This window comes from Eubalaena glacialis, chromosome 4 (genome assembly GCF_028564815.1).
Source record: "Eubalaena glacialis isolate mEubGla1 chromosome 4, mEubGla1.1.hap2.+ XY, whole genome shotgun sequence".
NCBI classification, from domain to species: domain Eukaryota; kingdom Metazoa; phylum Chordata; class Mammalia; order Artiodactyla; family Balaenidae; genus Eubalaena; species Eubalaena glacialis.
In genome coordinates this window covers 42,911,007-42,937,782 of record NC_083719.1, presented here as the reverse complement: position 1 = coordinate 42,937,782, position 26,776 = coordinate 42,911,007, and the positions used below count along the sequence as shown (strand labels likewise).

Genomic DNA, 26,776 nt, shown 5'->3' with positions numbered 1-26,776 from the left:
GTGACCAGTCCTCAAATTGAGTCATTTCCATATTCAAAACACTCTTTCATGTGTCCTTTTCTATTTTCCCTGTCAGCATACTACTTAACATTTAATTAGTAGATTATTTCAAAACTGTGTTAAATGCTCCCCTTTCTAATTTTTTTTTAAAGTTAATTTTTAAAACTCCTTATTTTACTCTGTTACTAACCCTGAGCAAAAGAGGACAGTGATATTTTATTTATTCCTACAGGATAAGTCCTTTCTTAGGCCAGTATTTTAAATACATAATTCTTTTTGTTAAACCCCAAAGTCTCAGGTTCTCTTCCTCCCATTAAAAACCACACAATTGTGGAATTAAGAGTAATCTGCAGAAAAGATTTTGTTTCATTAACGTTGAGTTTTTATTATGAACATAACATGTATTTTATACTGAACAAGCTTTTTCAAAGGACAGGTACCCCTCACCCAAATCATCTTCCTTGTCACAATTCTGTTAATTTAGCGAATCACTTGCCTCCATGGGAGACATCATATATACACTGACTCTAGGAACAGATAGCCTGTGTTGTAATCCTGGTTCCACTACTTACTAGTTCCAGCAAGGTTCCTCATTTCTTAAAGCCTCATAATAATTTTATGTGAAAAAAGGGGGAAGTGATGTTACCTACTTCACAAGGTTGAGGTAAGGATTGAGTTAATCTGTGTAGCCTAGTGCTTGGCATGTGTGAGCACGCAGTACATGTTCGCTATGCAATGTTACGTACCTTGAAAACTTCTTGCTCTTTCTCTCTGTACTCTTGTTGGTGTGACCTCATGCTGCTCTTGCATCCCTCTACCACTAAATGCTCTCCTTGAGGCCCTCCCTATTGCCTATGATTTACCTGCTGCTTCAAGTTCAGCTCAGTTGCCTGTTCTTTAATAGTCTTTTTTAAAAACTTAATTAATGTATTTAATTTATTTACTTTCGGCTATGTTGGGTCTTTGTTGCTGCACGCAGGCTTTCTCTAGCTGTGGCGGGCAGGGGCTACTCTTCGTTGCGGTGCGCGGGCTTCTCATTGTAGTGGCTTCTCTTGTTGCAGAGCACGGGCTCTAGGCACACGGGCTTCAGTAGTTGTGGCATGTGGGCTCAGTAGTTGTGGCTCACGGGCTCAGTAGTTGTGGCTCGTGGGCTCTAGAGCGCAGGCTCAGTAGTTGTGGCGCACGGGCTTAGCTGCTCTGCGGCATGTGGGATCTTCCCGGACCAGGGCTCGAACCCGTGTCTCCTGCTTTGGCAGGCAGATTCTTAACCACTGCGCCACCAGGGAAGCCCTAATAGTCTTTTCTAACTACTCCAGTTCACGTTGACCTCTGAATTCCTATAGGGCCTTTTATATCATTTTAGAAATTAGTCATACTTTCTCTTTTATGGTATTCCTTTTAACATTTACATACAGTAAAATGTACTTTTTTTTTGGTACAGTTCTGTGAGTTTTGACAAATACTTAGAGTTGTGGAATTACCATCACAATCAAGATATAGAACAATTTCATCATCCCTCAAAAATCTGTCTTAGTATTATTACTTTTAAAACTGCTTCCTGAGTATGCATTCTGTTGTTACATGTACAATTTAGGCTCTTGAACCGAGTGCCCGTTTTACACTAATTGTCTCCTCTATGTATGGCATACTCTAGTATCAAGGATATAGTAAGTAGATGCGTGACTGTTTGAATTGTACAAAACAAAGCCTAAAAGTGTGGTAAATTTAAACATACTAAGAAATTACTAATTTAAGTTATTTAACTTCTCTTTGGTCTTTCATTTTATTTGGGTGAAAAATTTCAAATGAACATTATTCCTGTATAACTTGTTAAAGTGATTTTGGAGCCTTGCCAGGGCCAATAAAAACCATTTTTAATTTGTCTTCAGAAAACAAAGGGCTTGTTTCTGTTCTTATTATCAAATATACTTACAGTTTCTATTTTTTCTAACCCTATTAATTTAAATTTTAATATGAAACAAAATTTTGTATCTTTTCCCTCCTTGACTGCATTTGGCTGTTATGATGTATTATTGATTATTAAATGTATTTACCGAGTTTTGTCTTTTTTTCTTAAACATATTTAATGTATTGAGCAATTCAGTTAAAAATGAATTACGTACAACACGTAAAATACAAAACCTTCCTGTTTTCTCAACTTTATTTTTTCATGGGCCAATGTTGCTGTCTTCCCTTGGGGTTTCCTTTATTGATTGTCCCTAAAATCAGAGGTCAACGCAAGTAAGAGAGTTTAAACTTGATAAAGGTGGGGCTGATGTGGACAAGCTAATGATGCATGGTTTCCTCAGTCTTTACTCTTGGATGTAATGGAATAGTGATCCTTTTTCAGAAAGGGCAAAATACGGTTAAGATTTGCATCCCATTCGGTAGACTTTACTTCCTAATGAAGTGAATTGAATTTAACCATGTGTGTCTTTTTTTCCCTTCCCTAACAGCTTCCATGCCTATGGCTGTTCTAAATTTGGGCCAAATATATCCATTTCAGAGAGGCTTTTTCTGTAAAGACAACAGCATCCAGTATCCGTACCATGACAGTACCATCACAACCACTGTCCTCAACACAGTGGGGCTTGGTTTACCCATTTCCTGTGTAAGTAAATGAATAAGTAGGTAGTGATGGGTTTGTTGTGCTGGAGGTTTTATGAAGTGATCGAATTGGGGTCGGGGTAAATCCATAGTACTGTCGTCACCAGTGTTGGTGTGGTGAATGATTGCTTAAAGAATATAGCCACTGCTTCAGTCCAGGGCTGTGTTTCTCCAGTTAAAGGGAGATATTGCCCCAAATAACTTGATGTCATCATAAAGAATTATAGAATGATTATTTTAGAATGAAGAGTTCATTTAAGTCATTTTGGATCAACACTTTTCAGTAGACAAGTGAAGAAACTTAGGCCCAGATACTTGCTCAAGCCCAGTAAGCTATTTTACGGCAGAGCTGAAACTAAGATTATGCTTGTTTTATCATGTTAAATGGAAATTGAGGCCACAAAAAAGGAGATAGATTTATTTGTTAAATTTGAGAATACAGCTCATCAGAAAGAATGTAAATACATATGCAAAAGAAGATCCTCAGAATATATCAAAACTATATCACTGTTTTTTCAGTTGTACTATTCATCAGTTTGTAGGTTAATATTGGGTTTCATTACTTTAAATAACTGGACACTTTGCTTCTAGGTTAAATTTCACAAACTAGCTTAAGGTTGGCACTTGAGATATTGTGCTTACTTTCTCTGTCCTTGGTTTGGATTCCTGCACCTTGCCCTGTGTCTCTCTGTGTGAGTTGGAAATGGATGAGAAGAGGCAGAATAAAGATTTACCTCCTTGAGTGTCTTGGGAGTCCAGCAGATCATGCCATACTTCTCTTTCCACAGCTTGTCTCTCGTCAGTTGCCTTCCCCAGATAGTTGACTTACATTTTTTAAATTGTTTTAGCAAACTCTGAAGCCTTATTTCCACAGTAGGACAGACTGGCTTTTCTTTCCCTATTTTGCCCCCAAATTGGCTAAGAATAATAGCCTTGTTCTTTGGTTTTTCAGTTCATATTTGAGTTCATTTTGCCTTTTTTGGCTAGCAAATTATTTTTTTATTTTTTGGTGATGTCTTTAGCACAGTATTCTGAAGGTGAAGAGAACTTGGATTTAGTTATGTTTCAAGATATATTAAATATTTCCACATGCAGTCTATACATCCTAATTTGATTAAAGCCACTTTTATAGGAGTAAAACGGAAGGAAAATTTGGGGTTAGTTTAAGGAAATATTTGCTTTTTTCCTACGAAGTAAATTCCATGATAACTGGTAACCTCTATTTTAGCCACCAGGCTTATGAAACAATGTGCAGGAAAGCATATAGATAGATGGAAGAACGTTTATGTAAACATATCTTAATGTGCAAAAAAACCTTTACTCTAAGTTCATTAAAAAATGTGTTATTTGAAATCCTGTATGTCTCCATTGTATGAAGTGTTTGCCTATTAAAATTCTCTTACTCTAGGATGTGGATTACTCCCATTTTTGATTGGGGATTTTAGCGACATCATTCTTGGTGATTATTGTAAAAAACACAGAAATGTCAGTAGCCTTTTAAACCAAAATTTAGAGTAATGGACTTTGGATTATCCTTTTCAACTGTTGTGGTGTGTGTGAATGCAACAAAAAAAACCCCAGGATTTTGTATTTCAGCACAAGTATTTTTCTAGCATTGATTATTATGTAGATTATTGCTACAAGTATTATTAGTGTGCTATATTAAGAAGATAATATTCAGAGTTTTAAAGGATAAAATACAACTTGGAAGAAATATTTCCCCCTATTTCTGGTATTCTAATTGCTTTCAGATTACTTTTTTAAAATCACTTTTACTCCCTTTATTAATGTCTGAGGAAAAAGACAATACAGGATAAGTTTTGGGGATTGAATTATTATATAATACTGCATCTCTAAAGTTTGAGATTCGGCAATATTTGGGAAGATGAGGGAGATCATTTACTGTGGATATATGGAGTTTCTCAAGTTCTTTGTTTTTGGCATACAGTTTGAAAAATCATATATCTTTAGGTGACTGTCCCAAAGGAGGTAAATGAGGCCCAGTTTTTTTTTAAATTTTTGAGTAGCTACTTAAATGGTAATAAAAAATTGCTATGAAGAAAAAAAATGGATGGGTTAGTAATATGTTTATTTTTATAAGCTGTAAAGTAATATATAAGTAAAGTGTTATATATGGCAAAAGTGGCCATAAGAGCCCTGCACTGTAGGAGGACATTGGTGTTTGTTGGGTTTTATGGCATGACAAGTCTCTCGTGCCACCCTTTCCTGTACTAGTCCAGAAAGCTGGTATCAAAATGGCCTATTGCCACACTTGAATATTTTAACTCCTTTGTTTCCATGTTGACGTTAAGTGCTGTGCTGCCTTTTCTCAGTTTCCCCCCAATTGGGCAAGGCAATAAGCCTTGCTAGGGTAAGAATGGTCTGTTTTGCTCCACTTGTATCCTTAGTGTCAAGCACATTGCTTGGTATGTAATAGGTGTTTAATAAATATAGATAGAAAAATTTAATGAAAAAATACTAAATGTGAAATGGAATAAGATTGTCACTTATGTTTAATAATAATTACTATCTTGAAAATTCAGCTTAGCTCTTTGGAAATATATTGTATTTCCAAGTCATCTCTTAATATCAGATAACCTCATTAAAATAGCTTTTCAGGAAAAAAATGGAACACTATCATACTGAATATATATCCTGATTAGAGATATCTTAAAATACGGGGGAACGTCTACTGGAATGAAAGAAATATGGTATTATGGAGCTTAATTTCTTAGGTTGGAAAAAAGTTTTATTTCCTTGTTTACTTATTCTGATGTGGAGCTGTATTTTTTGTCTACATTGTTGTGGAAAATACTGCTTCAGTCAGTTCATATGAGCATTTATTCCAGCACCCTTTTTTTATATAATTGTCAACAAAATGAAGTAGTACCAGATGCATCCCTAAGTAATTTGTTATAATCACAAACATTTTCTTTGTTTAAAACTGCTTTTTATACTACTGTTGGAAGAGGTAATGTATAGATTTGGTATATTAAGTATTTGTCGTACATCCATTTTACAGAACGCTTGAAAATATTTTGATAAATTTTAATATATTGGATGAACCTAAAGGAAAGAAAAGTTATATAAATATTGAGTATATACTGCCAATAATGAAAACTAAAGCTCAGTTTCACATTAACCAAGCTTACTGAATTCCACTGCTGGTTTCCTAAATGCTGTGGCTTTTTAAAGGATTCGTAGGAAAAAATTTCTGCTCATAAAATCTTCTTCTTTTTTTTAAAAAAAATATTTATTTATTTATTTATGGCTGCATTGGGTCTGTGTTGCGCGCAGGCTTCTCTAGTTGCAGCGAGCGGGAGCTACTCTTCATTGCAGTATGCACGCTTCTCATTGTGGTGGCTTCTCTTGCTGCGGAGCTCGGGCTCTAGGCGTGTGGGCTTCAGTAGTTGTGGTGCATGGGCTCAGTTGTTGTGGCTTGTGGGCTCTAGAGCGCAGGCTCAGTAGTTGTGGCACAAGGGCTTAGTTGCTTCGTGGCATGTGGGATCTTCCTGGACCAGGGCTCGAACCTGTGTCCCCTGCATTGGCAGGAGGATTCTTAACCACTGTGCCACCAGGGAAGTCCCAAAATCTTCTTTTTAAAAGTAGTTTCAGGGAATGTTACGGAATGCCTTTGCTAAAGGTTAAGTGGTCAAGAGCTGTTGCTTCACACACTGAGTACATCTCTATTAAATTACTAGACATTGTCTTTTAACTTTTCTACTGCATGTATCTTGACAAATCTGCAGGATTTAAGTGGGTTAAATGTTATTCCTGGATGGGAATTCTGATTTTTGAGAAACCCTAAAATCTCTTTCTACTAAGTGAGCTTCATCAGTGAATTATATGTGATAAGAAGATAATTGAGGGCTTCCCTGGTGGCGCAGCGGTTAAGAATCCGCCTGCCAATGCAGGGGACATGGGTTCAATCCCTGGCCCGGGAAGATCCCACATGCTGCGGAGCAACTAAGCCCATGCGCCACAACTACTGAGCCTGCACTCTAGAGCCCGCGAGCCGCAACTTCTGAGCCCATGTGCCACAACTACTGAGCCCATGTGCCACAACTACTGAAGCCCACAGGCCTAGAGCCCGTGCTCTGCAACAAGAGAAGCCACGACAACGGGAAGCCCACGCACCACAACAAAGAGTAGCTCCCGCTCGCCACAACTAGAGAAAGCCCGCGCACAGCAATGAAGACCTAATACAGCCAAAAATAAAAACAAATAAATTTATTAAAAAAAAAAAGAAGATAATTGAAATTAAAATGTTCATTTTGCCTCCCACCAGGAATTAAGTCCTTTTACAGAGCATCTAAACTTGCACTCAGAGTTAACATCCCTACCCCTGCCACTTTTTCAAGCAGAAGTGACATAATTTTTTAATTAGTTAAATATTGAACTGGCAAAATGACCAAACAAAAATATTTTTGATGGATGTAATGAGATTAATATGCAGTTATGTTAAAATATATGAAAAAGGTCAAATTTATCTTTTTCATTAATTCCTTTTTATAAAATAGGCCAAATATATATATATATATTTAAATAAACCTTTCATCTCTGAATACATGAAAATTCTAGCATGGTAATATCTGTGTGTTTCTGTTATGGACCAAAGAGTTTGAAGGCAGAGTATATCAGTATAACTTATTTTGGGAATGTCATCTGTTATACTTTAGGTAAAAGTGAAGTGAAGGCATTTGTGTTAATATTTCATAAGTTTATTTTCCTCTTTCATAAATACTATTTTGAAAACTCTAGCTGGGGGTATTATATACTCTACTTTTTTAGGTCCTAATAAATTGGTTGAACTTGTGACATTGTTTCCTTGAACATTTTTGTAATTAAAAATAAATTTGCAGCTTGGATTTGGCAGTGAGTTTTTAGATAACAACGCCAAAAGCATGGTCCATGAGAGAGATAATTAATAAGTTGTACTTAATTAAAATTAAAAACTTCCGCTCTGTGTAAAGCTACACACTGGGGGAAAATATTTATAAAACACGTATCTGATAAAGGACTTGTGTCCAAAATATACAAAGAACTCTTAAAACGCAACAAAAAACAAACAGCCCAATCAAAAAGTGGCAAAAAGGTCTGAATAGACACCTCAGTGAAGAAGATATACAAATGGCAAATAAGCATATGAAAAGATGCCCCATATCACACTTCATTAGGGAATTGTAAACTAAAACAACAGTGAGATTCCTCTACATATCTATTAGAATGGCTGAAATTTGAAACACTGACAACACCACATGCTGTGAGGATGTGGAGCAACAGAAGTTCTCAGTCACTGCTGGTGGGAATGTAACATGGTAAAGCCACTTTGGAAGACTCGCAGTTTTTTACAAAACTAAACATAGGCTTACCGTAGGACCTAGCAATGGAGCTCCTAGGTATTTACCCAAATGCATTGAAAATTTATGTCCACATAAAAACCAGCACATGATATTTATAGCGGCTTTATTCATAATTGCCAAAGCTTGGAAGCGACTGAGATGTCCTTCAGTAGGTGAATGGGTAAACTCTGGTACATCCATACAATGGAATATTATTCAGCTAAAAATAAATCAGCTATCTAGCCATAAAAACACATGGAAGAACCTTAAACACATATTGCTAAATGAAAGAAGCCAATCTGAAAAGACTACCTAGTGTATGATCATAGCCGTACGACATTCTGGAAAAGGCAAAACTATGGCGATAGTAAAAAGATCAGTGGTTACTGGGGGTTGGTGGGAGGACGGAGGAGGAATGAACAGTTGGGGTACAGAGGATTTTTAGGGAAGTGAAACTATTCTGTATGATATGGTAATGATGGATGCATGACATTATGTATTTGTCAAAACCTATAGAACTGTACAACACGAAGAATAACCCTTAATGTAAACTATGGAGTTAGTAATAATGTATCAATATTGGTTCATCAGTTATAACAAATATACCATACCAATGAAAATTGTTCGTGATAGAGGAAATTAAGGGTGGTAGTTATGGAGAGGGAGTGTATCTTTTACTCTCTGCTCAGTTTTTTTAATAAACCTAAAATTACTTTAAGAAATAAAGTATATTAATCTTAAAAATTTTGAAAAGAAAAAAAATTTGCTCACAAAGTCTGGTGAAATGTCAGTGCTCTTTGTCTAAATAATATTAGTAATGATGATTATCCTCATAGTTAGTGAATAATTTATACATTCATTGCTAGGAATAGGATTACTTGATAAGATGTAAAGAGTAAAATTTCAGGGCTTTGCTTCATATAATTTATCTATTTGTTAACTCATTTTATGTGAGTATTTGTTTTGCCTTGAGATCATTGGTTCTTGCCAAAGGAAAGGAGTGCAAAATTGGTTGACAGTTAAATAAATAAAATACTTTTAACTTGTAAGACTTAATATCTAGTGAAGACTTAAATTTAGAAAACATGATAGTACTTAAAAATTCAGCGCAAGCTTTCAGTTTTTATAATGAAACAAAAAACAAGCAACTGAAATCTTGTCATAGTCCTATAATTAAGAAGATATATGTGTGGGATATATTTAGTTCATTTTATGTAAGGGACCATTACCATTTCAAGTTTTATTATGTAGTAGATCTAATAATACATTAAAAATTTTTTGGCTCTCTGAAAAATAATAGGTTGAGTTTAGCATCTTTTAACAGTGAAGATTTTATCTAAATACAGGTTCACAGTCCATTATCCGGAACTCTTGGAGCCAGAACTTTCTGAATTTTTGAAAGGTTATATGATTCATACACCTTATGTAATGCCCTCAGCAGGGTCTAGGACAGTACCTTGTAATCAAAGACACTAATTTTTATGTAGTGAAATAAGACTAGTCAAAATAAGTGGGGTAAAAAAAGGCTGGGGTCATTCCTTCATTTGTTCACGTTAAGTTTTGCCATTAGATAAGTTCAGGTTAGGCTTTAGTGCCAAATGTCGTGAAAGAACTAGGATTTTGAGGGCTTTGGGTTTTAGAATAAGGGATTATGGGCCTTTTAATGAAAGCTGATTTAAAATTATTTATTTCTTAGTCATGTTATGTGGTTACTTTAAACAAATATTTGAAAATCCTAAGTTTAGTTTTTGTTGAGAAGCAGGACCTATGGTTAAAAGTGTAGGCTTAGAACTGTTTATGCGAAACGAACTCATTTGTGATTGGAGCGCAGGGTTAGTGATGTAAGCCATAAAAGATGAACATGTCCAATGCAGTACAGTGATTTTTGAATATTACCTTATTCAGTAATTGTGAAGTATGAGCAAAAATATTATACTGTAAAGAACATTTTGGTGTTTCCCTGTAGCTACAAGTAGCTTATATTTCATATCTGGCTTTCTGGAAAATCACTTAATAGTCTACTCTAGCCAAATTATTGTGGGCTCCATCTTTAAATAAGAATTTTAAAAGGGTCTCCACCATTTCTGTCAATTATCTTTAAGCTTCCATATTTAGAATGAGAATGAGATAGCATTTTAAAAATGGCAGTTTACTGCTTTATCATGAACCTGTGTTTCTAACACGACAAGAAATGAAATTCTGTTTACTTGTAGAAAGAAAGATTTTTGTGTTTTTACACCTGTTTTTGGACTATGAACAGTCAACACCAGTTCAGAGTGTGGTTCAGAAAGGTAACCTCCTTTCAGAAGGCAGGTCCCAATTGCTGCATCTCTGGCACCAGGGTAGGTAACAGCAGTGAGGAATCTTTTTAATCAGACTTTCCAAAGGCTGTCTTGGCTTAGAGGGCTGGGAGAGTGTGAGAGGAGATTAGATTTGGGATCTTGTTAAATCTAGGGAAATATAAGCAGGGGTCACTGGCAGGACAATAAGAGTGGGGAGGATGGTCTAGTGATTCACTGATTTTCTCGGTAGAATATGTGGGATTGCATATGTTTTCAATCAAATACATTGTTATACTTGAGTATTAATCTTCTGATACACTTAAAGGCATCCTTTTGGAAGCTATCAAAATTTGAGAGAAAAAATGAAATTTCTGACATTAATTTCTATGTAACTTGGGGGAGTATGCCCTTGTGTAATTTTAGCAGCAGATTTCCTGTTTCCAATGTGGAGAGTAACTGTTTTGTGGGACCCAGTAAGAAAAATCACTGGACAAGGAGATGGAAAGAGCAACTGCGAAGGCACCGATTTTGTTTACTGTAAAGTTTTGTTTATTCTCTAAGAAAAGATTATAATTGGGTACTCATTGGTTTAGAACTTTTGCATATATGGTAAATGGAAGGCTGTGTTTGTTCTATCATTTATTGAGTGTTTTTTGTGTCTGAGGTACTTCTGTGTTATAGATTCTTTCCTCATAACAACTCTCTGAGGTTGGCAGGTATTTCTCTTTTATAGCTACTAAGAGGCCAAGTTGGGATTTTAACCCCACCAAGTCTGCATCCTCTGTTGTTCACATTCTTTTTGACAGTCCCTCATTGTTTTCAGTGTGGTGTGGGTCTATTTTGATGGAAAGTAGGTAAATCCAGTAAACTCTTTTGTTTTGGTTTTCTTTTATCAGTTAAAAGTTGTGAATATGAGTCTAGGTGGTGAAGATTAGATTAGAGAAGAGTGGTGGGAAACTTGGGTTAGTGTGATAGCAGCCACCAAAGCATGTAGTGGAGCTTATCTGTCTAGGTTGACTTTATCACCTAGAAGAATTTCTGAATCATGATCTAGACTAGTTGAGTGAAAATCTGAATTTGAATCTTGTTTCTTAGCTCTACTCCTGAAATTCAGTATGACCTTATGCAAGTCACTTGATGTGTTCATATATATTTCTCTAACTATAAAAAGGATGGGGGCTTCCCTGGTGGCGCAGTGGTTGAGAATCTGCCTGCCAATGCAGCGGACACGGGTTCAAGCCCTGGTCTGGGAAGATCCCACATGCCGCGGAGCAACTAGGCCCGTGAGCCACAACTACTGAGCCTGCGCGTCTGGAGCCTGTGCTCCGCAACAAGAGAGGCCGTGATAGTGAGAGGCCCGCGCACCGTGATGAAGAGTGGCCCCCACTTGCCACAACTAGAGAAAGCCCTCGCAAAAAAAAAAAAAAAAAGAAAAGAAAAAAAAAGATGCTTTTTGGTTTATCAGAAAGCCATGAGAAGAGGGTTTGTTTCATTGATGCCAACACCTAACCTATCTCAAAGTCTGTCCTTGTTCTTAAGAAGAGAGTTCACTGATTTAACTCCCAGTATAGTAAACCACTTTGGTATTATACTTTGGAGAAAGGCACTGCCAATTATCCGTCATTTATGCAGGAGTGTAATGCTTTGCTTGTATTTCTTTCCCTGATCTTTTCTCATTGTCTATCTTTACTACTCATTTTGGGCTTAAATATGCTTTTCTCTGGACCTTAAAGCAACTCTAGAAGAATGCATGGTCGTTTATTGTACTTGATACACTTCAGTAGCTTCCTTGGGAATTTTTTAAGAATAAACTGCTTTTCCCCCTCCAAGTTAATGAGAAATTTTCAGTTCCCTTAACTTTTCTACCTCAGAGATCCTGTCCTTTGTCTGCCTCAGCCATTTACCTCCCATGTCATAACCTAGTTGATGCCATTTCTAATAACTTAAACCCCTCCATAATCTGAATTTTAAGCATTCTACTCTATAATCACCACCTTTATACAAATAGTTCCTGTCAATCACCAGCAATTTCCAAGTTGTTAAATCCAGTGCTCTTCAATCTTACTTGAATCTCTCAGCACCATAATAAAACATTTAGAAATGTTTTATTTTGAAAAAATTGTAGACTCATAGAAGTTGAAAAAATAGTTCAGAGTTCCCATGTACCCGTCACACAGCTCCCCCCAAAGATGACATCTTATATAACTATGGTTAAATCATCAGTACTGTTAATCAGAATACAGACCGTATTCCGGTATCACCAGTTTTTACATGCACTCTTTTTGTGTGTGTGTATAATTCTGTGAAATTTATCACTTGTATAGATTCGTGTAACCATTACCACAGTCAGGGTTCAGAATTGTTCATCACCTCATAAAAACTCCCTCCTACCATCTCTCTGTGTCACATCCTCTCCCAATCCCTAACCCTTGGCAACCACTAACCTACTCTCTACTATACCTACTATAATTCTGTCAAGTATGTTATATATATGGATTCATACAGTATTTATCCTTTTTAAATTGGCTTTTTTTCCCCTTGAAGTTATACCCTTGAGATCTATCCAAGTTGTTGAGTGCATCAGTGGTGTGTTGGTTTTTTTCTTTTCTATTGAGTAGTATTCTGATATATGGATGTATCACAGCTTACTTATCTGTTTGTCTGTTAAGGAACATGTTGGTTATTTCCAGTTTTTGACTATTACAAATAAAACTCTATGAACATGTATCTACAGGTTTTTGGGTGAATACAAGTTTTAATTTTTCTAGGGTAGATAGCCAGTAATAGGATTTCTAGGTCTTTTGGTAAATGTATGTTTAAATTTATAAGAAACTGCCAAACTGTTTTCCAGAGTGGTTGAACCATTTTGCATTCTCACCAGCAGTGTATAATGTTCTGCATCTTCACCAGCACTAGTATTGTCAGTATTTTTTATTTTTACCATCTGTAAGTGTGTAGTAATATCTCATTAGGGTTTTAATTTGCTTTTCTCTAATGGCTACTGATGTTGAACACCTTTTCATGTGCTTGCTTGCTATCCATGCATACCTCTTTGGTGAAGTGTGTGTTCAAGTCTTTTGCTCATTTTCGGATTAGATTTTTTGAAACTGTGTGGTTTAGGGAGATCTTCATATATTCTGGTATAGAAAGTCGATTGTTGAATATGAGATTTGCAAGTATTTTTTTTACCAGTCTGTAGCTTATCTTTTCATTTTCTTGAAAGTATCTTTTGAGAACACAAGTTTTTGGTTTTGATGAATCAAGTTTATGAATATACATTTTTTTCTTTTATAGACTCTGCTTCTGGTGTTATGTCTAAGAATTCTTCACCTAACCCTATTACAAAGACTTTTTTCTATGTTTTATTCGAAAAGTTTTATAATTTTCTGTGTTCTGCTTATCTCTGTGATCCATTTTGTGTTGAGTTTTGTATAAAGGGTGAGGTTTAGGTTAAGGTTCATCTTTTTTGTGTGTGTGTGTATGGGTGACCAATTGTTCCAACATCATTTGCTAAAACGACTCTCCTTTCTCCATTGAGTTGCTTTTGTACCTTTGTAAAAAAAAAAAAAAAAAAAAAATTAGTTGGCTGTCCTCTTGTGGGTCTATTTCTGTACTCTGTTCTTGCTTCATTGATATACTATATGTCTTTCCTTCCTCTTATACCACACTGTCTTGATTACTGTAGTTATGTATTGGTGGTAAGAAAAGATACACTGAGTAGCTTAAAATCAAATGGGAAAAAATAAAATACAGTAATTTTTCTAAAAAAAAATTCAGGAAGTATTACTCCTCCAAGTTTATTATTCTTTTTCAAATTTGCTTTAGCTGTCTAGTTCCCTTGCTTTTCCACATAAATTTTAGAATCAATCTATCTATGAAAAAATCTGGCTGGAATTTTGATAAGAATTGCATTAAAAGCTGTAGATCAATTTGGGCAGAATTGACATCTTTACTTTGTTAAATATTCCAATCCATGAAGATGATATGTCTTTTCATTTATTTAGGTCTTTGATTTTTTTCATCACTGTTTTGTAGTTTTCAGCATACAGATCCTATATTTTATTAGGTTTATACCTAAGTATTTCAGTTTTCTGAACTATTATAAATGGTATTGTGTTTTTAATTTTGGTTTCCAGTTGTTCATTGCTACTATATAGAAGTATGATTGATTTTTGTGGGTTGACCTTATATCCCATGATCTTGCTACACACACTTATTAGTTCTAGGAGTTTTGGGATAGATTTCTTGGGGTTTTCTATACTCTCCTGGTTTTAATTCTACTTTAGTGGCTGCTTTTTCTCATTCTACTTTGCAACTTCCTTCTCTTCTTCCTGACCTTTTAATTTTGCAGTTCTCTGGGTATCAGTCCTTGGGTCCTCTTTTCTCCTCTATACTCATTCCTTGGTGATCTCATCCAGTTTCATGGCTCTAATACCACCTCTATGTTAAATTTATATCTTCAGCCTGGACCTTTGCCCCAGTGAACCTTACATCCAACTGCGTCCCTGACATCTCTACTAATAGGCAACTCAAACTTGATGCATCCAAGTATGAACTCTTGGATTTATTCCTTGCTCCCCCTATTCAGTCTCTAGTCTTCCTCATCTCAGTTAATCCAACTTTAAACTTTTGGTCTCCCAAATGGAAAATCTTAGGATCATTATTGACTCCTCATTTCTCACACTCATATCCAGTCTATCCATCAGTAAATACCGTTGATGCTACTTTCAAAATACATCCAGAATTTGACCATGGTACGACCCGTGCCATTACCTGCAGTCCCTTCCCAACTCAAGCCTGTGCCTTGTACAGAGCAGTAGGAACTCAGTTAGTTGTTAAATAATTGAATTGAATAATTGCTTCTTTATTAGAGAAATCTCTGAGCTCTTTCTCTAGTTGAATTATAATGTCCCTTAATGTTGACAGAAATAACAATTATTTTTACATGTTCCTTAAGTTTCCTGCATTCTTAAGACTGTGATTATGGACTGTGATTATGGATTCTTAAGACTGTGATTACGGATGCCACTCTCTCCTGGGCTCCTGATATGTTTTATATACATATAATGGCATACTATTCTGCAATAAAAAGGAACACAATACCCATCTATGCTACACCATGGATGAAACTTAAAACAAAAATTTTTCCTGGAGACATTTGTGTAGTTTTCACTGGAAGAGTTCCTCCCTTAACGTGTAAAAAAGTTTTTAACCATAGTTTCTCAGTTTTGCTGGACACTCCATCACCAATCTTTCTAAAACAGTTGTTAGCATTTATATTATGGTTTCAAGATCCTGATTATTTGTGTAAGAGGAAGTTGAAGAACATGTTGTGCGAACTTGATCTTATGTTGTCTTTTCCTGTCTCTGGTAAAAGGATGGAGAAGTGTTCTTGTGTGTTTAGTTTGTGGAAGCAATGAGTTATATATCACTTATTCTCTTTTGAACCGTTATAAATATTCACTCGTAGAAGGTGGAAGACTATATTTATTTGTGGGTGAGTATGAGTTTACTATGCGTAGAATCTGATTCTTAAATGGGCTAATACGACTAGCCACGTGGGCATATTAAAAAGCAGAATGTGGGAATGTAAAGCGGTGCAGCTATTTTGGAAGAGCAGTTTGGCAGTTTCTTAAAAAGTTAAACGTAAACTTACCACATGACCCAGACATTCCACTCCTAGGAGTCTACTCATTTAAAATGAAAATAATGTCCACACAAAGACTTGTACATGAATGTTTATAGTGGTATTAGTCATAATAGACAAAAACTGGAAACAACCCAAGTATCCATTAACTGGTGACTGGATAAACCAAATGTAACATATATATACAATACGATACTATTTAGCAATAAAAAGGAACAACATGCATGCTACAACATGGATGAACCTCAAAAATATTATGCTAAGTGATAAGCCACTTATAAAATACCACATATTGTATGACTCCATTTTTATGAAATGTTCAGAAAAGGCAAATCTGTGTAGATACAGAAAACATGCGAGTGGTTGCCTGGGGTTGGTGGTGGGAACAAAGGTTGAATGCAGATGGGCTCATGGGAATTTTTTGGGTAAGGAAAATGTTCTAAAACTGGATTGTGGTGATGGTTGCACAACTCTCTACATTTACCAAAGTCATTGAATTATGTATTTAGAGTGGATAAATTTTTTGGTTTGTAAATTATACCTCAATTAAGTTGTTTTAAAGAAGGAAATGGAAATGAATTTTGTAAACTGAAGTATTAAGAGAAACATTGTATGACAAATGCAGTCATTTGACAAATGATGAAAAGGGATTGTTTTAGAAATGTAATCTTTCAGGTAAAAGGAAAAGGGTACTTGATTTGAATAGATGAAAGAGTAAATGGAACCCTTCACTTTTGCCCTAAAATCTATAGTGAATGTCAAAGATAGCATCAGATATCTTTAAAATTTTGCATTTCTGTAACATTTGTATACTGTGGCTGGTAGAATAAATTGGTGGTGTAAAAAAACTTTTCTGGAACAGTTTGTCAAGGACCTTAACATTTATATCCTTTGCTATCATTCCACATAAAAAATATATTCTAAGGAAATAATTAGAAATGCAAACAAGGATTGGTATTTAGTAATGTTCATTATAGCATTATAGAGGGTAATCAAACAATAATAACCTATATGGTCTCAAAGTAGGGGGAATGGTTATAATTGTTTTAGTTATGGCTCTGTTGGTTGCAAGGAGCAGAATTCCTTTCTAACTAGCTTAAGTGAAATTGGGTTTTGTTGAAAGGATACAAGGTACTTTAACAACCCCCCAAACAGCAAGATCAGTGCAGCCCTTTGGTAGCGGGGAACCAAAGCTGCTTTCACCTTTTCTCACTTTCGGGTCAGACTAGTCACTTCAGTTTTCTTTGCAGACCTGTTTTATCCTCAGCCTCTTCTCCAGCCAGTCTTCTAGTGCATTGATCAGTCCTGTTTGCCAGCTCTGACTGAGTCAGTCTTTGTTCTAGTTCCAAAATTTCCAGAGCAGGACTCTAGACTAGCTCATCTTTTCCAACCCTAAGTGGGTCAGTGAACAACTGGTGATTTGGTCTTCCTCTCCATCCGTCTTTGGGGCGTCTACATTCAGGTTTAGTTATTTAGTGAAAATGAAATGGCATTGGGTAATGACTTTGATGTAATACATCTCATGAGTTTATATGAGAGATTGCAAATATTAGTATTAATTTAAAACATTTCTAGGGCCTTCTGTGATACAGTCTCTTTCTTCACTTAAACTCTCAGAAGGATAGTGTGCATTTGTGGTAGATTCATGCTTATTTTCTTATCATTTCTTACTAAAACCTCTGTGGTCTGGTTTCCACTCCTTGTTCCTTATTGAAACCACTTTTGCTATGTTTGGCAATTGAAAACCCATTGGACACTATGGACCAATCACCACCTCCTGAAATGCTGTCTTTGGACTTGGCCTCAATGATGCCGCTTTCTCCTGACCTTCCCTCAGCCCAGCAAGTCTGCTGCCTCAGTGGATCCTCTTGCTGTGCTCATCCCTTTAATATTGCTACTGCCCCATGCCTCGCCTTTCACTTCTTTTCACTTACACAATTTCTTTTACCGCTGTGACTTCAGGGATGCTTTATATCCCCAAATCCTGTCTCTATACCAGACCCCTTCTGCTGAGATTCTGACTCTGATAACCAGCACCTTTTTGAATATCACCACTTAGAGCCTCACCAGTTCGTGTTCTTTTGACACTTCATAGCTCTTTGTATCTCTGTTTATTCTCTGCTGTAATTATGTACTGTGCCTTATTCAACTTTGTATTCTTAGTATCATTTCACAGAATTCCTTGCACAATGGATTCACTCAATATTTGCCCACTTGAATATTCCTGTTTTTAAAAATGGACTAATTATACTTGTTCGTGATTTTGTTTCCCACAAATTTTTTTTCTAAATCTGAGTAATTTCTTTTGTGGTCCAAGGGAAAAAAACAACTTACTGTTAATGGGTATGCTTAAGAGCATTTTTCAATATATTTGGGTCTATTAATACAAATTTTTCTTGAGAATAAGGATAGAAAGCCTACTGAGTTTTGGACACTAATCATATGTGGATTTAATTTCTGTACTACATACCTTTTCTTACTCCAAAAGAAAGAAATGCTAATTGAAAAATTCAACCAATTCGGAAATATGCATTGTAGACACTGCAAGTTTCCATTATTATATATAGAGTTCTTACAAGTAAAATGAATTCTAGAAGTGGAGGTTCTTTGTAAATACAAAATAAATTTGCTCATTGAGTTAGAGTTGAAGGCTGAGCGTTTAGTTATTGCATAGGGCTGGCGACAATTAAAATTATAGATCTGAGTTTTCACCTCCACGGTGTGTACTGTTAAGTGCAAAAGGTTTGTGCTGCAACTGTGGTATTTGTATTAAAGGCTTGGGCATTTCACCCCTTCCTCTGTATGCAGACAATTTGGTGAATCAGAGGATAGTCTGAATTCAGATATGAGAGGTAGTATAAAGGTCAGTTAGCAAAGTCAGCTCTAGTTTAATTTTTTTTTTAATGTTGCATTACTAGAAATATAGCTTTGGGAAACTTGTGAGCATCTTAAAGACTTAAAAAAAAAAACCCAACAACCATTTGCCTTTTTAATTTGCATCTTCACTAGATAAATGGTACATGAAGCAAGAATAAATTAAATTCTAATTACTCCATTTGCTAATAGAGAGCCTTAAGGGAAAAAGCCCTCTAATTCATAGTGAAAATGAAGTGTAAGGATTTTCTCTGACTTTCATTTACTTCGCTTTCTCTTCTCCTTCCCACCTAGTGTAATAAAATTAGCTAAGGCAATACTTTTTAACATGAACCTGCAGGCTAAGAGTTATTAGATTTATTTATCTTGTTTTACTTTATTGGTAAGAGATATCTTTCCTATAGCACTGTTTTTCATTCTCTGAAATTCACAGGTTCTAGCCACATTATAAACCTGTTCTTTAATAACTATTTTGTTGGCTAGATATTTATTTATTGTTGTTTGAGGTGAAAATGTGCTCAAATGTTTTATTTTTTATCTTTTTTAAATAAATTTATTTTATTTTTGGCTGTGTTGGGTCTTTGTTGCTGCACGCGGGCTTTCTCTAGTTGTGGCGAGCAGGGGCTACTCTTTGTCGTGGCGCACGGACTTCTCATTGCGGTGATTTCTCGTTGCGGATGAGAAATGGGCTCTAGGTGCGCGGGCTTCAGTAGCTGTGGCGCGTGGGCTCAGTAGTTGTGGCTTGCGGGCTCTAGAGCGCAGACGCAGTAGTTGTGGCACACGGGATTAGTTGCTCCGCGCCATGTGGGATCTTCCTGGACCAGTGCTCGAGCCCATGTTCTCTGCATTGGCAGGTGGATTCTTAACCACTGAGCCATCAGGGAAGCCCTGTGCTCAAATGTTTTAAAATATTACTGGAAACTTGAAATTTATCTCCTTGTATCTAGATACTAACATTGTAGCTGACTAACTTATTCATTCCTCTTGAAAGATTAAGAATGCTACTCTTTGTTTTTTTCATTTATTTTATTTTTTAATGATTACCACAATAGGTTTAGTGAACGTCCATCATCTCATACAGACACAACATTAAAGAAATAGAAAAAAAAAATTTTTCCCTTGTGATGAGAACTTTTGGGATGAACTCTGTTAACAATTTATAACATACAGCAGTGTTAATTATCTTTATCATGTTGCACATTACATCGCTAGTACTTATTTATCTTTTTTTTTAAACATCTTTATTGGAGTATACTTGCTTTACAATGTTGTGTTAGTTTCTGCTGTATAACAAAGTGAATCACCTATATGCATACATATATCCCCATATCCCCTCCCTCTTGCATCTCCCTCCCACCTTCCCTATCCCACCCCTCTAGGTGGTCACAAAGCACAGAGCTGATCTCCCTGTTCTATGCAGCTGCTTCCCACTAGCTATCTATTTTATTTATTTATTTATTTTTTAACATCTTTATTGGAGTATACTTGCTTTACACTGGTGTGTTAGTTTCTGCTGTATAACAAAGTGAATCAGCTATACGTATACATATATCCCCATATCCCCTCCCTCTTGCGTCTCCCTCCCACCCTCGCTAGCCCACCCCTCTAGGTGGTCACATTTATTTATCTTATAAATGGAAGTTTGTGCTTTTTGACTACCTTCATCTAATTCCCCTTCCCCCAACCAATGCCTCTGATAGCTACAAATCTGATCTCTTTCTCTGTGAGTTTGTTTGTTTTTGAAGTATAATTGACCTATAACATTATGTTAGTTTCTGGTATACAACATAGTGATTTGATATTTCTGTACATTTCAAAATGACCACCATGATAAATCTAGTTGTCATCCATTACAATACAAGGATAGAACATAATTATTAACTATATTCCCCACACTGTACATTTCATACCTGTGACTCATATATTTTGTAACTGAAAGTTTGTACCTCTTAATCTCCTGCACCTGTTTCTGTCCTTGCCCCAACCCCTTCGCTTCTGTCAGCCACCTGTTTGTTCTCTGTATCTATGACTTTGGTTATGTTTGTTCACTTGTTTTGTTTTTTAGGTTCCACATATGAGATCATATGTCGTTCTCTGTTTGACTTACTTCACTTAGCATAATTCCCTCTAGGTCCATCCATGTTGTCGCTTATGGCAAGATTTCATTCTTTTTTATGGCTGAGTAATATTCCATTGTATATATACAGCACATCTCTTTTATCCATTCATCTTTTGATGGGCACTTAGGTTGCTTCCGTACCTTGGCTATTGTAAATGATGCTGCCGTGAACATGGGGTGCATATATCCTTTCTAATTAGCGTTCTTGTTTTCTTCAGATAAATACCCAGGGGTGGAATTGCTGGGTCATATGGTAGTTCTATTTTTAGTTTTTTGAGGAACTTCCATACGGTTTTCCATAGTGGCTGCACCAATTTACATTCCTACCAACAGTGCATGAGGGTTCCCCTTTTTCCATATCCTTACCAACACTTACTTGTTTTCTTTTGGATAATAGCCATTATGACATGTGTGAGGTGACATCTTATTGTGGTTTTGATTTGCATTTCCCGGATGATTAGTGATGTTGACTATCTTTTCATGCATCTGTTGGCCATCTGTACGTCTTTGGAAAAATGTCTATTCAGATCCTCTGCCCATTTAAAAATCAGGTTGTTTGTTTTTTTGATGTTGAATTGTATGTTTTGTATATTAACCCCTTATCAGATATATCATTTGCAAATATCTTCTCCCATTCAGTAGTTGGCCTTTTTGTTTTGTTGATAGTTACCTTTGTTGTGCAAAAGCTTTTCAGTTTGATGTAACTGAAATAAATTTTGTTTATTTTTGCTTTTGTCTCCCTTGCTTGAAGAGACATATCTTCAAAAAAATATTGCTAAGACTGATGTCAAAGAAGTTACTGCCTGTGTTTTTTTCTAGAAGTTGTATGGTTTCAGGTCTGACACTTAAGTCTTTAATCCATTTTGATTATTTTTGTTCACAGTGTGAGAGAGCAGTCCAGTTTGATTCTTCTCGGTGTAGCTATCCAGTTTTCCCAACACCATGTATTGAAGAGGTTGTCTTTTCATTTTTAGTCTGTGTGTGTCTTTAGATCTAAAGTGTGTCTCTTATAGGCAGCATATATATAGTTCTTCTTTTTGTATGCATTCAGCGGTCTGTCTTTTGATTGGAACATTTATATTTAAAGTAATTATTGATCTGTGTGTACTTATTGCCATTCTGTTAATTGTTTAGGGGTTGTTTTTGTAGTTCTTTTCTGTTTCTTCTTTTGCTCTCTTTCCTTGTGATTTGATGACTATCTGTAATGTTATATTTGGACTCTTTTCTCTTTTTTGTCAGTGTATCTATTATAGATTTTTGGTTTCTGGTTACCATGTGGCCATATATATATATATATATATATATATATATATATATATATGGTTATTTTAGGTTGCTCATCTGTTAAGTTTAAATGCTTTTTAACCACCCTTCATTTTTACTCCTCCCTCCCCCAACCCCCGTTTACTGTTTGTGATGTCATATTTTACATCCTTTTGTTTTGTATATTGCTTTGCTTATTTTGGATATAGATGACTTTACTACTTTTGTCTTTTAACCTTCCTACTAGCTTTATATGTGGTTGATCTACTGCCTTTATTATATATTTGCCTTTACCCATGAAATTTTTCCTTTCATAGTTTTCATATTTATAATTATGGCTTTTTCTTTTCCACTTAGAGAAGTCCCTTTAACATTTCTTGTAAAGCTGGTTTCCTGGTGTTGAACTCTTCTTTTGTTTTTTTTTTTAACATCTTTCTTGGAATATAATTGCTTTACAATGTTGTGTTAGTTTCTGCAGTATAACAAAGTGAATCAGCTATACATATACATATATCACCATATCCCCTCCCTCTTGCGTCTCCCTCTCACCCTCCCTATCCTACCTCTCTAGGTGGTCACAAAGCACGGAGCTGATCTCCCTGTGCTATGCAGCTGCTTCCCACTAGCTATCTGTTTGACATTTGGTAGTGTATATATGTCAGTGCTACTCTCTCACTTCGTCCCAGCGTACCCTTCCCCCTCCCCGGGTCCTCAGGTCCATTCTCTACGTCTGCATCTTTATTCCTGTCCAGCCCCTAGGTTCTTCAGAACCACTTTTTTTTTTTGTAGATTCCATATATATTTGTTAGCATACGGTATTTGTTTTTCTTTTTCTAACTTACTTCACTCTGTATGACAGTCTCTAGGTCCATCCACCTTACTACAAATAACTCAATTTCATTTCTTTTTATGGCTGAGTAATACGCCATAGTATATACGTGTGACATTTTCTTTATCCATTCATCTGTAAATGAACACTTAGGTTGCTTCCATGTCCTGGGTATTCTAAATAGTGCTGCAGTGACCATTGTGGTTCATGACTCTTTTTGAATTATGCTTTTCTCAGGGTATTTGCCCAGTAGTGGGATTGCTGGGTCATATGGTGGTTCTATTTTAGTTTTTTTTTTTTTTTTTTAATGTTTTCTGGTCTTTCTCCCTGTCTCACTCTTTTTTTTTTAAATTTATTTATTTATTCATTTATTTATTTATTTTTGGCTGTGTTGGGTCTTTGTTTCTGTGCAAGGGCTTTCTCTAGTTGTGGCAAGCGGGGGCCACTCTTCATCGCGGTACGCGGGCCTCTCACTATCGTGGCCTCTCTTGTTGTGGAGCACAGGCTCCAGACGCACAGGCTCAGTAGTTGTGGCTCACGGGCCTAGTTGCTCCGCGGCATGTGGGATCTTCCCAGACCAGGGCTCGAACCAGCGTCCCCTGCATTGGCAGGCAGATTCTCAACCACTGCGCCACCAGGGAAGCCCTATTTTTAGTTTTTTAAGGAACCTCCATACTGTTCTCCATAGGGGCTGTATCAATTTACATTCCCACCAACAGTGCAAGAGGGTTCCCTTTTTTCCACACCCTCTCCAGCATTTATTGTTTGTAGATTTTTGATGATGGCCATTCTGACTAGTGTGAGGTGATACCTCATTGTAGTTTTGATTTGCAGTTCTCTAATGATTAGTATGTTGAGCATCCTTTCATGTGTTTGTTGGCAATCTGTATATTTAGGTCTTCTGCCCATTGTTGGATTGGGTTGTTTGTTTTTTTGGTATTGAGCTGCATGAGCTGCTTGTAAATTTTGGTGATTACTCCTTTGTCAGTTGCTTCGTTTGCAAATATTTTCTCCCGTTCTGAAGGTTGTCTTTTCATCTTGTTTATGGTTTCCTTTGATGTGCAAAAGCTTCTAAGTTTCATTAGGTCCCATTGGTTTATTTTTGTTTTTATTTCCATTTCTCTAGGAGGTGGGTCAAAAAGGATCTTGCTGTGATTTATGTCATAGAGTGTTCTGCCTATGTTTTCCTCTAAGAGTTTGATAGTGTCTGGCCTTACATTTAGGTCTTTAATCCATTTTGAGTTTGTTTCTGTGTATGGTCTTAGGGAGTGTTCTAATTTCATTCTTTTACATGTAGCTGTCCAGTTTTCCCATCACCACTTATTGAAGAGGCTGTCTTTTCTCCATTGTATATTCTTGCCTCCTTGATCAAAGATAAGGTGACCATATGTGTGTGGGTTTATCTCCGGGCTTTCTATCTTGTTCCATTGATCTGTATTTCTGTTTTGTGTCAGTACCATACTGTCTTGATTACTGTAGCTTTGTGGTATAGTCTGAAGTCAGGGAGCCTGATTCCTCCAGCTCTGTTTTTCTTCCTCAAGACTGCTTTGGCTATTCGGGGTCTTTTGTGTTTCCATACAAATTGTGAAATTTTTTGTTCTAGTTCTGTGCAAAATGCCATTGGTAGTTGTTTTTTTTTTTTAATTTATTTTTATTTATTTTTTTGGCTGTGTTGGGTCTTCGTTTCTGTGCGAGGGCTTTCTCTAGTTGCGGCAAGTGGGGGCCACTCTTCATTGTGGTGCACAGGCCTCTCACTATCGTGGCCTCTCTTGTTGCGGAGCACAGGCTCCAGACGCGCAGGCTCAGTAGTTGTGGCTCGCGGGCCTAGTTGCTCCGCGGCATGTGGGATCTTCCCAGACCAGGGCTCGAACCCGTGTCCTCTGCATTAGCAGGCAGATTCTCAACCACTGTGCCACCAGGGAAGCCCCATTGGTAGTTTGATAGGGATTGCATTGAATCTGTAGATTGCTTTGGGTAGTATAGTCATTTTCACAATGTTGATTCGTCCAATCCAAGAACATAGTATATCTCTCCATCTGTTTGTATCATCTTTAATTTCTTTCATCAGTGTCTTACAGTTTTCTGCATATAGGTTTTTTGTCTCCTTAGGTAGGTTTATTCCTAGGTATTTTATTCTTTTTGTTGCTGTGGTAAATGGGAGTGTTTCCTTAATTTCTCTTTCAGATTTTTCATCCTTAGTGAATAGGAATGCAAGAGGTTTCTGTGCATTAATTTTGTATCCTGCTGCTGTACCAAATTCATTGATGAGCTCTAGTAGTTTTCTGGTAGCATCTTTTGGATTCTATATGTATAATATCGTGTCATCTGCAAACAGTGACAGTTTTACTTCTTCTTTTCCAGTTTGGATTCCTTTTATTTCTTTCTTCTCTGATTGCTGTGGCTAAAACTTCCAAAACTATGTTGAATAATAGTGGTGAGAGTGGGCAACCTTGTCTTGTTCCTGATCTTAGTGGAAATGGTTTCAGTTTTTCACCACTGAGAATGATGTTGGCTGTGGGTTTGTCATATATGACCTTTATTATGTTGAGGTAAGTTCTCTCGGTGCTTACTTTCCAGAGAGTTTTTATCATAAATGGGTGTTGAATTTTGTCGAAAGCTTCTTCAGCATCTATTGAGATTATCATATGGTTTTTATCCTTCAATTTGTTAATATGGTTTATCACATTGATTGATTTGCATGTATTAAAGAATCCTTGCATTCCTGGGGTAAACCGCACTTGATCATGGTGTATGATCCTTTTAATGTGCTGTTGGATTCTGTTTGCTAGTATTTTGTTGATGATTTTTGCATCTATGTTCATCAGTGATATTGGCCTGTAGTTTTCTTGTTTTGTGACATCTTTGTCTGGTTTTGGTATCAGGGTGATGGTGGCCTCGTGGAATGAGTTTGGGAGTGTTCCGCTCTCTGCTATATTTTGGAAGAGTCTGGGAAGGATAGGTGTTAGTTCTTCTCTAAATGTTTGATAGAATTCTCCTGTGAATCCGTCTGGTCCTGGGCTTTTGTGTGTTGGAAGATTTTTAATCACAGTTTCAATTTCATTACTTGTGATTGGTTTGTTTATATTTTCTATTTTTTCCTGGTTCAGTTTGGGAAGGTTGTGCTTTTCTAAGAATTTGTCCATTTCTTCCAGGTTGTCCATTTTATTGGCATAGAGTTGCTTGTAGTAATCTCTCATGATCCTTTGTATTTCTGCAGTGTCAGTTGTTACTTCTCCTTTTTCATTTCTAATTCTGTTGATTTGAGTCTTCTCCCTCTTTTTCTTCATGAGTCTGGCTAAAGGTTTATCAATTTTGTTTATCTTCTCAAGGAACCAGCTTTTAGTTTTATTGATCTTTGCTATTGTTTTCTTTGTTTCTATTTCATTTCTTTCTGATCTGATTTTTATGATTTTTTTCCTTCTGCTAACTTTGGATTTCTTTTGTTCTTCTTTCTCTAATCACTTTGGGTGTAAGGTTAGGTTGTTTATTTAAGATATTTCTTGTTTCTTGAGGTAGGAGTGTATTGCCATAAACTTCCCTCTTAGAACTGCTTTTGCTGCATCCCATAGGCTTTGGATTGTTGTGTTTTCATTGTCATTTGTTTCTAGGTATTTTTTGATTTCCTCTTTGATTTCTTCAGTGATCTTTTGGTTAATTAATAGTGTATTGTTTAACCTCCATGTGTTTGTATTTTTTACAGTTTTTTTTCCTGTAATTAATATCTATGTCAATAGCATTGTGGTCGGAAAAGATACTTGATAACGATTTCAATTTTCTTAAATTTACCAACGGCTTGATTTGTGACCCAAGATA

General features: G+C 36.3%; 1 protein-coding gene across 2 annotated transcripts in view; it reads left to right on the top strand.

Annotated features, from left to right (window-relative positions):
- Nucleotides 1-26,776, top strand: part of PLPP1 (phospholipid phosphatase 1) — a 121,500-nt gene that overhangs the window by 41,567 nt on the left and 53,157 nt on the right. The window contains exon 2 of one of the 2 annotated variants that reach the window (XM_061189262.1): nucleotides 2,457-2,611. The exons of the other annotated variant lie outside the window; for it this stretch is intronic. Within the exon in view, the coding sequence (XP_061045245.1) occupies nucleotides 2,457-2,611 (155 nt within the window). The remainder of the gene's footprint in view (nucleotides 1-2,456; nucleotides 2,612-26,776) is intronic. 2 annotated transcript variants of the gene reach the window in all.